We start from the raw sequence: 15,093 nt of genomic DNA, 5'->3' as shown, positions 1-15,093 counted from the left end.
AGTTCTAAGGTTTTAGTGTCAGGGTGAATGTCAAGTGCAGAAGTGCTACTTAGAATCCAGTTTTTATGGCAGCATCTGAGGTTCTGGAAGGTTCAATGGAAGAGCTAGAGCCAGGGACAAGAAGTGGTTCTTCAGTTTGCTCAAAAAAATTTGGATTTTTGTAAAGGTGACCTATTTTAATGATTACTATTTTTATGCAGAGGACTTATAATTTCTGGAAATGTTTCATCATGGTTTTTTGATTTTTTTTTTCCCCCTAGGTTGATGCTAGAAACATTTTTATTTGCTGTTCTTTTGTCAACTTTTACCACATTACCTTGTCTGTGTTTATTAGGACCAAATATTAAAGCATGGCTACGAGTTTTCACTAAAAATGGGTAAGCTTTAATTATTTGTTTTCATTACTGTTTATATACACATAGCATCATTTTTTGAAGCTATTGCATATATCAATTAAATATTGTACCTATATTACAACATTTTCTAATCTTAAAGTAAAATAAAATATTTTGTGTAAGTTAATTTAATTTCTTATTTAGGGATATATAGGAAATAACACTGGATTGGGATTCAAATCCTGACTATTGCTTATTTCTCATGTGACACAGGATACTCTCAGGAAAGCTGTGATCACCCAGTCTTTAAAATGTAGAAGTTAGATCAGGTAATCCCAAGATTCCTTCAAATTCTAAATTATAACCCTTCACAACAGGAGACTAGAGGGATGGAAATGGCATGAGCAGTGGTCATTTGCCATTGAACACTTGTATATCTTATATCCTTCTCATTACCAACAAGCCTTCTGTTTACCTAAATACAATAAAAATTGGTAGATGCACTTTTGCAGCAAACATTGACATTTAATAAACTGTCATTTTAGGAAGAAGCAGAGTGTGAGTGATAGACTGTGTGCATCAGAGTAGAGTGCTGGACTAATCATAAACTTATGTTCTACAAAGTAAATATTCACATTCAAAAAAAGTAGTGGCTCCAAGGCAGTATGATTGCCAGAAGATTTAATGTCAACAGATTAGAGTACTTCTAGAGAGAAAAATTTGTTGCTTACTTGGAGGGAAAGCTAAGCCAACATACAATTGGCAGCAGTGGAAGAGAAAAAAGTAGGCAGCTTTCAGCAGCATTGCTTTTACTCATCTGGGTCAGAACACTTTCTGGTTTGATAAAAATAAGAGGGAAATTCAGAAACTACTAAATAAAAAGCAAGAACTCCACTGGATTTACCAGAAGACTAGTTCATCATCTCTAAGAAGGTAGCACTAACCCTATCAAAAGTAAATTGCAAGCAGAGTTTAGAAGGATGCAGGATTCATGACTCAATAGGAAGACAGATAAAATTCATTTTTAAACAGTTACAATCCAAAATGCTTTTTATGATGTCCAAAAGGCTGTTTATGGGCCAGAGATGTACAATATATCTCAATTATTTAAATGCTGATAGAGCCACATGTTTGGAAGGATATGATTTTGGAAATATCAACTGAACACTCTCATAGCATTCTCAACAAACCATCATCAATCAATGTTGAAGCCATTGACTTTTTACCTCAGATTAAAGTCATTCCCTCTCTAGCCAGATTTTCAACTGGAAAAAAAAGAGGTTTCTAAATTTTATTAGGCTCCTCCTGAGGCAAAGCAACTGGTGCTGATTTTATTCCAGGTGAGATTTTTCAAGGTGGGGGAAGTCCATTATTCGTATAAAAACTGACTGAAATTTTCTTTCTGGCTTTTAATAGCCAGAGGAGGTTATTCCCTCAGGAGGTTAAGAATGTCCGTCTCTATGAAGGAAAAGGAAATAGATAAATTTGTGATAATCATAGAAGTAGAGAAGGGGGAGGATATCTCTGTCTCTTTGTCATTGCTGGCAAAATTTTTGCTAGCCTTCCTTAATAGGCTGTTCATTTACCTGGAAGATGGTCATCTACTTGAGAGCCAGTATGGCTTCAGAAATAGCTGGGGAATGGTTACTATGGTGTCTGGTGCCTGACAACTCCAGGAGAATGCTAGGAGAACAGAGGACTGCACACAAATTCATCAAGGCCTTTGATACTGTCATTTATGAGGACTTATGGAGAATTATATCAAAACTTGGTTGCCTAAAGGAATTCCATCAGTATTTTATGTCATTTTCATTATGGCATGCTTACTTGCATTCTGCATAATGGATATTCCTCTTATGCTATTCTAGTCACCAGTGGAGTGAAGCAATGCTGTGTGCTTTTTAGCATAATTTTTTCAGCAATTGTCAGGTATCTTTAGTGAGAATGAACATGGCATCAAAGTCAACTACCTCATTGATGAAAAAATAACTTGAAACAGTTACTAGCCTAAACTAAAGTGGAGGGAGAGTTAATGTGATTTTTTTGTGTGCATTCAATGCAGCCTCTGTGGTTGAGCTGCAACAAAGTAATGATTAGTTCCCTGCTGCATCTGCTAATTTTGGTGTAATAACCAAGAAAACACAAGTGCTTCACCAGCCAGCACCACACTTTACATATATGGAACTAACAGTTACAACAAACTGATAAGTTTTGAATATTGTGGATAAGTTCACTTCCTTTGGCAGTATACTTTAGCAGTATGTACACATAGGTGATAAGGTTGGTGCACATGATGCCAGAGCTAGCTCAGTGTTTGGGAGGTTTCAAAGGAAGTAAGGGAGAGAAGGATTAGACTGGCTGCCAAATTGAAGGTCTACAGAGCTGTTGTGCTGACCTCCTTATTTATGCCTGTAAACCTGGATAGCATACCAGTGCCATGCTAGGAAACTGAATTGCTTCTATTTAAATTGTCTTAGTAAGATTTTGAAGATCACCTGGCAGGATAAGGTTCTTTCTCAAACTAAATTACTAAGCATTTAAACCCTATGGCAGAGAGCACAACTCTGAGGGGCTGGCCATGTTGTTCAAATGCCAAACATTCACTTGCCTAAGAAGACTATTTTACATGTAATTTACTTTTGTTCCTTTGGTAGGATTTTGCCTTAGTGACTCTAGACAGTTACTTGTACAAGATTTTTAAAAATGACTTCTTTAACTTCATTTGGCTAATCATGTTCTTGTCAAGTATTGTAGTAAATATATGCCAAAGTAATCTTTCTATTTAGTTATTGATAAAAGGTAAAGTTTGACTTTGCCAAAAAAGATTTGATCAAACAGGATGTATCATGGACATCTTAACTCAGCGTGTCTAAAATCAAACTCTTCCTGTTAATTATCAATACCATCACCATTCTAACCATGCTGGAGAGCAGTTTGGAACTATGCTCAAAAAGTTGTCAAACTGTGCATACCCTTTGATCCAGCAGTGTTATTACTGGGTCTGTATACCAGAGATTTTAAAGGAGGGAAAGGGACGCACGTGTGCAAAAATGTTTGTGGCAGCCCTCTTTGTAGTGGCAAGAAACTAGAAACTAAGTGGATGCCCTTCAATTGGAGAATGGCTGAATAAATTGTGGTATATATGAATGCTATGGAATACTATTGTTCTATAAGAAATAATCAGAAAGGGGCAGCTAGGTGGCGCTGTGGATAGAGCATCAGCCCTGAAGTCAGGAGGACCTGAGTTCAAATGTGGTCTCAGACACTTGATACTTCCCAGCTCTGTGACCCTGGGCAAGTCACTTAACCCCAGCCTCCAAAAAAAAAAAAAGAAATGACCAGCAGGATGATTTCAGAGAGGCCTGGAGAGACTTACATGAACTGATGCTGAGTGAAATGAGCAGAACCAGAAGATCATTGTACATGACAACATCAGTATCATACGACAATCAGTTCTGATAGACGTGGCTCTCTTCAACATTTACATGATTCGGGCTAATTCCACTTGTGCAGTGATGAAGAGAGCCATCTATACCCAGAGAGAGAATCATGGGAACAGAGGGTGAAGCACAATATAGCATTCTCACTCTCTGTTATTTGCTTGCATTTTTTTTCTTTTTCTTCCTTTTTGATCTGATTTTTCTTGCACAACCAGATAATTATATAAATAGGTATACACATATTGGATCTAACATGTATTTCAACATATTTAACATGTATTGGACGACTACCTGCCAGATAGGGGAAGAAGTGAGGGGAAGAAAGGGAAGATTTGCAACAAAAAGTTATGCAAGGGTCAATGTTGGAAAAATTACCCATGCATATGCTTTGTAAATAAAAAGCTTTAATTAAGAAAAAAAAAAAAAAAGATCATCACCCCAGGTTCCCAAACTAATTGTCATCTTCGTCTATTCACTTTCATCTCCTCCATCCAGTTTCTTGACAAAACTTATTCTCCAGGTGCCCATTTCTCTTTTTTTGGGAGTTATCCTGGCATTGGATTGGCCCTTATTACTTTACACCTAGTCTGGCCCCTTACTACTTTTACTTTCTTTCTTTCTTTTTTTTAATTTTTTTTTTAAATAGCTTTTTATTTACAAGATATAAGCATGGGTAATTTTTCAGTATTGACAATTGCAAAACCTTTTGTTCCAACTTTTTCCCCTCCTCCCCACCCCTTCCCCCAGATGGCAGGTTGGCCAATACATGTTAAATATGTTAAAGTATAAGTCAAATACAATATATGTATACATGTCCAAACAGTTATTTTGCTGTACAAAAAGAATCGGACTTTGAAATAGTGTACAATTAGCCTGTGAAGGAAATCCAAAATGCAGGCGGGCAAAAATAGAGGGATTGGGAATTCTGTGTAGTGGTTCCTAGTCATCTCCCAGAGTTCTTTCACTGTCTGTTGTTGGTTCAGTTCATTACTGCTCTATTGAAACTGATTTTGTTCATCTCATTATTGAAGAGGGCCATGTCCATCAGAATTGATCATCATATAGTATTGTTGTTGAAGTATATATTGGTCTTCTGGTCCTGCTCATTTCACTCAGCATCAGTTTATGTCTTTATAGTCTTTTACATCTTACTCTCCTTCCCACACTCTGCATTCCATTGACACTGTGCTCTACTGTTCTTCACACAGGACAATCCATCTCATGACTCTTGAATGCTCACATTGACTGGTTCCTTTGCCTGAAACACTCTCCCTCCTCAGTTCTACTTCCTGTCTTCTCTGACTTCCTTCAAGATTTGCTTAAAGTCCCATATTCTGTAAGAAGCCTTCTCTAGTCTTCCATAATCTAATGTCTTCTTTCTGGGATCACCTCTAATTTATCCTCTGATATTGCTTGTTCATATTTGTTTATATATTGTTAACTTTATGAGATTTTGAGTTCCTTGAGAATAGGAACTTTTTTGGTATCTCCAGCACTTAACACAGTACTTGGCACATAATTGTCACTTAAAAAGTGCTAGTTGGTTGACTTTTTAATTCATAGTGAGTCTATTTGTTTTATTGGGTCCTCACCACTCACACTTATTTTGCATCTTATGTGTAGGACCTAGTCTTTGCAAAGTACTTTGAGATAAATATAATAATAGTTCCTGCCTTTGAGAAGCTTTAAGTCTAATTAGAAATGTACGTGAGACAGATCTAGGGTTAACTAACTTAAATATAAAGTTATACATTTAGCAATCAAAGGAACTCTAAAGGTCAACTAGTCTAACCTCCACATTTTACAAATGCAGAAACTGAGGCCCAAAGACATTGGAAGACTTGTCCACAATCATACAGGTAGTAAGTATAAGAGGTTTTCAATCCCAGCGTCTCTAAGCCTAAACCCAATTCTCTTCCCACTGTGTCACACATGCACACACAGACTAAGTATATGATCGGGTGGAAAAACAAGAATTAAAAGAAGGATGGCAGTGAGATATGGAATTAATTGGATTAAGGAGAAAAATCATTCTAGTGATCTCTTTTGGATTTCACAAGAAAATAAATAGTAATAAATATTTAACAGATAATTAAATAGCACTTTTAAAGTTTACCCAGTATTTTACATCTGATAACTTATATGATGATGATATCGCTAACTTTTATATAATATTTTAAGATTTACAGAGCACTTTAAAATATCTTACTTTATCCTCACAATAACCTTGGGAAATAAATGGTATTATTATCCCTATCGTAGAGATGAGGCAGACAGTAAAGTAACTTGCTCAGTGTGATACAGCTAGTGAGTATCTGAGACCTGATAGGAATTAAATCCAACACTGTTCTAAAGTTGTCATTGGTATTGCTTTGGATTACTAATTTGGATTGTGCAGCTATTTTCTTGTCCATTGAAATAGTGCAGTATTAAATATATAAGGAAATTGGCTGTATGCATATATTTGAAAATAGAACTCTGTCAGACTCAGGCACATCCTCACCACTGCCCTATGATAAGTTTCTAAGAGTGTAATACTCATTTTACACATGAGGAAAATGAGACTTAGTAAGGTTAAGCTGCTTCCCAGTTATCCCTGAATAACTAAGATAGAGTCAGAGTTGGGTGAAATTCAAACCCAATCAGACAAGAAGCTTTTTATTAAAAACCTGCTATGTGATAATCCCTAAAGAGAGTTTTTTTTAGAGATGGAATGTTTTTTAGATAGTCATGTTTGAAGGCAGTAGGGAATGAACCACTACTTGATTAGAGGTTGAAAATTAGAGATAATAAATGAGGGGTTGACTTTGTTGAGAAGCCACTCCATTGGACTGTGGGAAAGGAGTGAAGAGGGGGAAATGATATTAACAATTTTGTGACAGAGAAAGGAAAAAGAATGGACTCATAACAAACACTAATACTTTTTCTATCCTCCCCCACATAATATGTATAATTTTAGTTTCATTATTTCTGACATTTATTTTTTTTTAAATACTGAGTTCCAATTGTGTTTCTTCCAGCCTCTTCTCTGCCCATTGAGAAAACAATCATATGATTTAAATTATACATGTGACATCATCTAAAACCTATTTCCATATTAGCTATGTTGGAAAAAAAAGGAAAAATCAAGAAAGTGAAAAATCTTCTCTCTAGATGTAGATAGCATTTTTCATCATGGGTCCTTTGGTCTGAGATAATTCTATTGAGCAGAATAACTAAATCTTTTTTTTCCTCAATTATGTATAAAACTTTTTTTTTTAAAAACATTTGCTTTAAAAAATTTTGAGTTCGGTGCAGCTATTTGGTGTAGTGAATAGAGCACCAGCCCTAAAGTCAGGTGGATCTGAGTTCAAATCTGGCTTCAGACATTTAAATCTTCCTAGCTGTGTGACCCTGGGCAAATCACTTAACCCCAATTGCCTCAGCAAAAAAAAAAAAAATTCTAAATTCTTTCCTTCCTCGTCCTTGAGAGGGCAAGTAATTTGATATATGAATGTACAGTCTTGCACAATATAGTAACCTATTAGGTTGCAAAAGAAGATAGTCCAAAATGCTTCCTTTCCCCCCAAAAGACCATAAAGTAAAAAAGTATACTTCAGTCTGTATTCAGACTTCGATCAGTTCTTTCTAGGTGTTCTCTGGAAATAGTTAACATTTTTCGTCATAAATTATTTCAGTTATCTTAGATCTTTGTCTTGTTTAGAATAGCTAAGTCATTCACAGTTGATCATTATACAATATTGCTGTTATAGTATAGAATGTTTTCATAGTCATGCTCTCTTCACTTTGCTATCAGTTTATATAAGTCCTACCAGGTTTGTCTGAAAACATGTTCATCATTTTTTATACTATATCTATATCTATCTATCTATCTATCTATCTATCTATATACACACACACACACACACACACACACACACACACACACACACATATATTACCATACATTCCATCACAATCATGGTTATAATTTGTTTGGCTGTTCTCCAATTGATGAATATCTCCTCAATTTCCAATTCTTTGCAAGCACAAAAAAGTTGCTATATTTTTGCCACAGAGGTCTTTTTCTTTTTTGATCACTTTGGCTGGGTCAAAGAGTATGCCCAGTTTTATAACCCTTTTAGCATAGTTCCAAGTTGCTCTTCAGAAATGGCCAGTTACATGAATACATATATTGTATTTAACTTGTACTTTAATATATATAACATGTATCTGGGGGGAGGGGCTGGGGGAAGGAGGGGAAAAATTGTAACAAAAGGTTTTACAATTGTCAATGCTAAAAAATTACCCATGCATATATTTTGTAAATAAAAAGCTATTTAAAAAAAAAAAAGAAAGAAATGGTCAGTTAGATCAGTCCACACCACCACCAAAAGTATATGTTTCCAATTTTTTCCATATCCTTTCCAACATTTGTCATTTTCCCTTTGTGTAATGTTAGCCAATTTGATATGTGTAAAATGATACTTTATATTTCTCCAATCAATAGTGATTTAAAGCATTTTTTCATGTGATTATTGATAGCTTTTATCCTGAAATTTGTCTGTTTGTATTCTTTGATCATTTGTCCATTACGAATGACGTGGGTACTTATAAATTTGCCTTAGTTCTCTATATATTTGAGAAATGAGGCCTTGATCCAAAAAAAAAAAAAAAAAAAATTTCTCCTGTTTTCTGTTTTCCTTCTAATATTAACAGCATTAGTTTTGTTTGTACAAAACCTTTTAAACTTAATGTAATTGCAATTACAACTGTGGTGGACTGGATTCTTTTTAACAATGAGGTGATTCGAGGAAATTCCAATAGACTTGTCGTGGAAAGTGCCACCCACATCCAGAGAGAGAACTATGAAGTCTTAATGTGGATCAAAGTGTATTTTCACTTTTTTTGTTGTCATTATCATTTGTTTACTTGTTTCTTTTTTCCTTTTTGATCTGATTTCTTACCCCCCCCCCCCCAGTATGATGGCTATGGAAATATAATTAGAAGAACTACATATATTTAACCTATATCAGATTGCTTGCTATATTGGGAAGGGGGGAGAGAAAAATTTGTTATAAAACATTTTGCTAAGGTAAATGTTAAAACAATCTTTGCATATATTTGGAAAAATAAAATACTATTAGAATTTAAAAAAATAATATCAAAATTTCCCATTTTGCATTTGTGTTGTACAAAAATTTTTAAATTTAATGTGATCAAAATTATCCATTTTTAGAATGCTTATAGCTAAGTCTTTCACAGTTGATCATTATTACAGTGTTGCTGAATGTTTCGCTAACCTCATTTTACATCAATTCTTATAAATATTTCAGGTTATATTTATTCTTAACTGGAATTTAACAGACAGAATAGGAAGGTTATAATGGTTGAATAGATTTTATGGATCCCTTGCACATATGTGTGGGGGAATTATGTTATTTATTTTCACTAGCCTCTAATTGAAATTTAGTATTTTCTTCAATTATTTAAAAATATTTTTCTGAGAAGGAGTCCATAGATTTTACCAGGCTGCCTCCATGACTGGTCTTTATGGTAAGCCATGAATTCATTTGTTGGGCTGTATAAATTCTATTTTCATATTTTCTACTAATTCTTTGTATAGCCATGGGCATATTATTTTAAGACTTTTTTTTTTGCCTTAGCTTTCATAAATTTATAAACAATGTTATAATTTTTAACAATTGATGACAAAACAGTTTGACAACCCTCATTTTAAAAGATTAGCAAAAATACTATTCATTCCAGCAGCTAACATTTGATTTAAATGTTAATTTGTATTTTACAGAGCTACATCTATTTGGGATAATAGTCTTCAGATCACCACACTATCCAGTGTAGTAGGAGCATGGCTTGGAGCATTTCCTATTCCATTGGATTGGGAGAGGCCATGGCAGGTCAGTTTTCATTACCTAAATCAATAGATTATGTGACTCCAGCATGTAGACAAGATTAGTGAAGCATAGTAATACTTTCAAGTTTAAATCTCAGTTAATGTTTTTTTCTAGGTTTTAATAGATCTTTTTTTTTCCTCCAAGTTTTTATGGTACTGTTTTTGTAAGATCTTTTTCTAGGTAGTTAGCATTTGTATGTTTATAAAATAATCATGTATTCCTGGTTTAGTGATATATATATATATATATATATGCATATATAATGAGAGAGAGAGTAATTGATATATTTAAGCTAAATTATCATCTTGTGGTTTAGTTTGTAAAATGGTATTCACAAAAAAATTTATTAGTACTTAAAATTTATATGCAATTTTGAGCCAGAGTTAGTTCTTTTTTGAACTATTCTAGAAGAGTTATGAAAAGTTCAATTACTTCTTTGTCTCATTTTCCTCATCTGTGAAATGGATTGAACTAAAATAATCTCAAAGGCCCTTTATAACCTATTTAAATTCTATGTTTCTATGACTCCATTTGCCATTTCAGGATACCAGTTAAAAACTAGGATTTCCTATTACCTATCCCCAATCACAGTATATTTCCATATAGGACTACAGGCAGAACATTTGGTACATATTACTATCCTCTATGCCTTATACCCTGGACATAACTGTACCAATCACTTTGGTGGCTGTAAAGAACTAGCTTTTCACATTTTCTCTTGGTGATTTTCCTAGTTTTGATTGGTCCCTACTCCTTGAATCAGGGTGCTCAGAAATATAATGACAAGTACTATCTTTTAAAAATATGTTTTGGGTGACATTGATAATCAAAGATGATTGACTATAGCAGCAAACTTTAAAATTGGAGGAAGGGGTAGCTAGGTGGCTCAGTGGATAGAGCACTAGTCCTGAAGTTAGGAGGACTAAGTTCAAATGTGAACTTAAACATTTAACACTTCCTGGCTGTGTGACCCTGAGCGAGCAAGTCACTTAACCCCAATTGACTCAGCAAACAAACAAACAAATAAATAAATAAAAATAAAAATTGGAGCAATTGCCTAGCATTGACTTTGATATTAGCTGCCATTGTAGGAACTGGATGAATCAATTATTTCATCTGCTTAAGTTTTATCATCTGTAAATTAGGTAGAAAAAAGCCAAGACTAATATAGGTAAAAATTCAGGAATAATTATAACTTAATAAAATTTTCTTGGCTTCATTGCGGGGTATGTTGACTATCAACTTGTAAGCTCAGAAAAGCAAATGATGAAATTATTTAATTTTTACAGTAGAAATAAATGATGGGGAGAGTATGATGTAGGTATCAGACGTATAGGAATTGCTAGAAAAGATTACTTTTTGTTGAAAGAAAGTATAGGGTACTTTTTTAACTTATATTTTCTCTTTCTTTTCTTTGTCGAAAAGAATCATTGTTACATTTGAAAAGCTTTCTGGTAATAGTTAATGTGTAAATTTGGCCAAAACATTTTGCTGAATACCTGCAATTTGCTAAGTGATGTCAAAAGATTGTGTGTCTTTTTGTTTTATTTGCAATTATTAAGAAAGAATATTATAAAGTGTAAAAATTAAAGATTGTCTTTTTATTATGAATACATATTATGATTATTCTCTGAATGTCATCTCAATATGTGACTCTCCTACACTGGTACCTGGTGATATTGATTTGTATGTCAGATTAAAATACTTTTTAATTAGATAGGTACCTTAATAGCAAAAGATCAAGCAATGAGTAACAGATTCTTAATGTGTCTAAGTTCTTTACCTAAATATTTTTAATATTATAGTGCTGTATGAAGTTAGATTCAGGAGATATTTTAAAAGCATTTTTTGAATTTGACTTTTAAAATATCTTTACTGTAGTTATAGACACACACAAAAATACTTTGTAACCAAAATTTTATTTTTGAATGTTTTGGTGGTTTTCCTGTCAGTATTTAAGAACTTCATGTATCACCAAATATCCTTGCAGAAAAGAATTATAGGAACACAAAAAGTAGGACATTTAGACACGCTATTAATTTTCCAGGAGTTTTAATTTCATTTAATAAGGAATTTTGGGGATTTCTCTTTTTAAAAAAAAATTGGGGTTACATAGCAATTGTGGGAAAGTGGGCCATTGAACCTCTGTTTCCTCTATAAAATTGATATAACAGCCCCATGAAGCAGACACTGTTGTTCTGAGAATTAAATAAGAAAAAATATGTAGAAAGACACTGCCTTTATTGCAAACCATAAAGCATTATGTAAAAGTGACATCATAATCTTATGACAGATCCTCTTCCAGTCTAAGAAGAATCATTCGATAAGCTAATTTTTTTTTTTGAAGTAAAAGTCAGATTCCATTCTTTGAGTAGTTATTTTATTTAACTTAAATTTAGCTTTATGCTTATATACATGAGATTTGAATTCAGGCAACACTGGTAGCAATATTGCCTTTAATTTGTATTTGACTCACTACTAAATTCTATAGTGAGAAGAGAAAAAAGGCTGGCATGGCCTAATTCAGATTTACTTGTGTCATCTCTTATTAGTCACTTGGAATATGTCTATCTAAGCCTTATTTTCATCATTTGTAAAATAGTTTGTAATCCCTATGATATAGAGTTATTGTGAGTATCAGATAATATAAAGCAATTTATAATCCAAGTAATACGTGTGTGTGTGTGTTACTGTTGCTTTGTATTTACAGTGATTCTGTATACTGTATAGTGATCCATCTACCAGTACAAGATTATAATCATCAGCTATCAGAAGAATTGTCATGTGAAGAGAAATGATTAGGTTGATTCCCTTTGGCTCCAGAGGGAAGAGTCAGGAATAATACAAGGAAGTTGCAAAGAGGCAAATTCAGGCTTGGCAGCAGGAAAATCTTGCTTACAACTAAAGAGGTTGCTAGAATGGAAGGGATTGCCCTGAGAGGTGGTGGATTAATCCTCCTTGGAAGTCCCAAGCCACAGGCTGGGTGATTGATTACTTGTCAGGTTTGTGTGAGGACTCTTTTTATGTACAGGTCATGCTAGATGGTGTCTGGAGTTCCTTCCAACTCAGATTTTAGGATTATCTGATTCATTTATACAGTAGTAAACAATCTAATGTCAAGACTTTTCTTTATCAGAAACGTTAAATGCAAAGATTATTTTCCAGTCTGTAGCTATCATTCTTAGTATGTATTATTTTCAGTGCTATGAAAGCTTTTATATTTGTTCATTTTATGCCATATGGGTTTCAAGCTATGCTTGGTTGAGAATTTTTTCATCATTTGCAGTTGTGAAAAAGATAATTTTTAGATTAAATTAATTATAAGGTAAATGTTTATTATTTTAACTATTAAAGATCATTGTTGCATTTGGAATTTATTATGATAGATGGCATATGAAATTTATGATTGGAAAAAGAAGTAGAGCGATCATAATAAAAATGAAGGGCTAAGAGATGGGTCAGTTCCAATGCTAGGTTGATTCACATGTAATATAAGAAGTCTAGGGGAAGTCTTTTAACACAGGATACATCTTCGGAAAATCTGAGAGAACATGGACAAGAATTATATAATATGAAGCATGGATAAGTTGTGAGATGCATCAAAAGAGGAAGTACCTAAATGACTGAGATCACAGATTAGTTGAAGTTTGGAAGTATAAGTATGATATATAATACTGGCCTGTTTGCTTTTTGTTCGCTTTGCTAAATTGCTCTCCAGTTTTTCTCAGTAGTTGGAATAAGATATTAGCAAAAGAGCTATATTTGCCATTATAATTTTTATAATGCTCTTTGGGACACTGGAAGATAATCTAAAATAATACTATATATAACACTTTGGAATTTGGTGAATATTAGAATGTTAACAGTGATATGTCTGTGATTGTGCTACTTAGCATTTTTGTGATTTATATGATGGCATAAAATGACATGCTTGTCAAATTTTAAGATGACATGAATCTAGGAAAGACAAGTAATAAGACAGATGACAGGATCTAAAAGGATCTTGTTATAAATTAAGATGATGAGTTGCATTTAACATAATGAATTCTTTTCCTTGGCCTGGATCTATGATAGTGTTAGACTATGGAATTTCACATGTAGAAATCCCTTCACTGATGCAGATCAGCAACTTACAATCTTAGAACTGGCTGGAACTTGGTCAAATGACTTGCCTTTGATCACACAACTGTCATGTCAGAAGAAGGACTTGAATCTGGATGTTTTATCTCACAGACTGACCTCTGTTTTACTATATCATATTACACTGCCTCCCTAAGATTTTTTTTTTTTTTTGGCTGAGGTAATTGGGGCTGGGGCTCTATCCACTGTACCACCTAGCTGCCCCTCTAAGATTACTTTTTTAAAAAAATTATTCTTATAGGTTTTTATTTACAAACATATGCATGGTTAATTTTTCAATTGCAAAACCTTCTGTTCCAACTTTTCCTCTCCTCCCTACCTCCTCCCCTAGATGGCAGGTAGTCCAATACATGTTAAATATGTTAAAGTATATGTTAAATCATATATATATATATATATATATATATATATATATATATATATATATATATATGTATATATTTATACAGTTATCTTGCTGCACAAGAAAAATTGGATCTAGAAAAAAAGGAAAAAAACCTAAGAAGGAAAACAAAAAGGCAAGCAAACAGTAACAGAAAGAATGGAAATGCTATGTTGTGGCCCACATTCATTTCCCATAGTTCTGTCTCTGGGTGTAGCTGATTCTCTTAATTACTGAACAATTAGAACTAGTTTGAATCATAAGATCACTTTTTATAAGGATAATTTGTGTTATATACTTGGGTTAAAAAAAAAAATACTTGGCTTCATATGTATAGAACAAATGAAGTATGGCTAAAAGTTCAGAGTGAAAAAGATTTGGGCTTCTTGGTGGATTAGTAGCTAAAAATGAATTAATTGTATGACATGGCAGTTAATGCTATGTGAGGCTGCATTGTGTCCAAAACAAGGGAGGAAATCAACCTGTTGTGCTGTCCTTCCACAGACTTATAGACACACAAAAAAATACTTTGTAACCAAAATTTTATTTTTGAATGTTTTGGTGGTTTTCCTATAAGTGTCTCAAGTATCATGTTCATTTTTGAGAGACACATTTTAAAAAAGATGTGAGAAGTCTTGAACTTCTTCCCTGGGGAAGAGTTCTAAGATGGCCAGAAGAAAGGAGACCATGCCATAAAAGACTTGAGGGACTGGAGATACTCAATCTAGACAGAAAATTTTGGGGTAGGGAATGGAGGGGAGAGGGAGAAACATTTTAGCTGCCTCTATTTGAAGAGCTGTGATGTGGAAGAGGAACTTAATTCTGCTTAGATTCCGAAGCCTAGAACATTAATGGAAGTTAATAGTAACTTGGGTTGATTTAAGGGAAAATGGGACAATTAT

General features: G+C 33.7%; 1 protein-coding gene across 3 annotated transcripts in view; it reads left to right on the top strand.

The window, feature by feature from the left end:
* The window catches only part of PIGF (phosphatidylinositol glycan anchor biosynthesis class F), a 35,370-nt gene that overhangs the window by 7,915 nt on the left and 12,362 nt on the right, over positions 1-15,093 (top strand). For all 3 annotated transcript variants that reach the window (XM_074286766.1, XM_074286764.1, XM_074286765.1), the window contains exons 4-5: positions 261-377; positions 9,564-9,672. In XM_074286766.1, coding sequence (XP_074142867.1) covers positions 261-377; positions 9,564-9,672 — 226 coding nt within the window. The remainder of the gene's footprint in view (positions 1-260; positions 378-9,563; positions 9,673-15,093) is intronic.

Source organism: Sminthopsis crassicaudata, chromosome 2 (assembly GCF_048593235.1).
Source record: "Sminthopsis crassicaudata isolate SCR6 chromosome 2, ASM4859323v1, whole genome shotgun sequence".
In the NCBI taxonomy this organism is placed as follows: domain Eukaryota; kingdom Metazoa; phylum Chordata; class Mammalia; order Dasyuromorphia; family Dasyuridae; genus Sminthopsis; species Sminthopsis crassicaudata.
The sequence above is the reverse complement of the archived record's forward strand: the minus strand, read 5'-3'. Positions and strand labels throughout refer to the sequence as shown.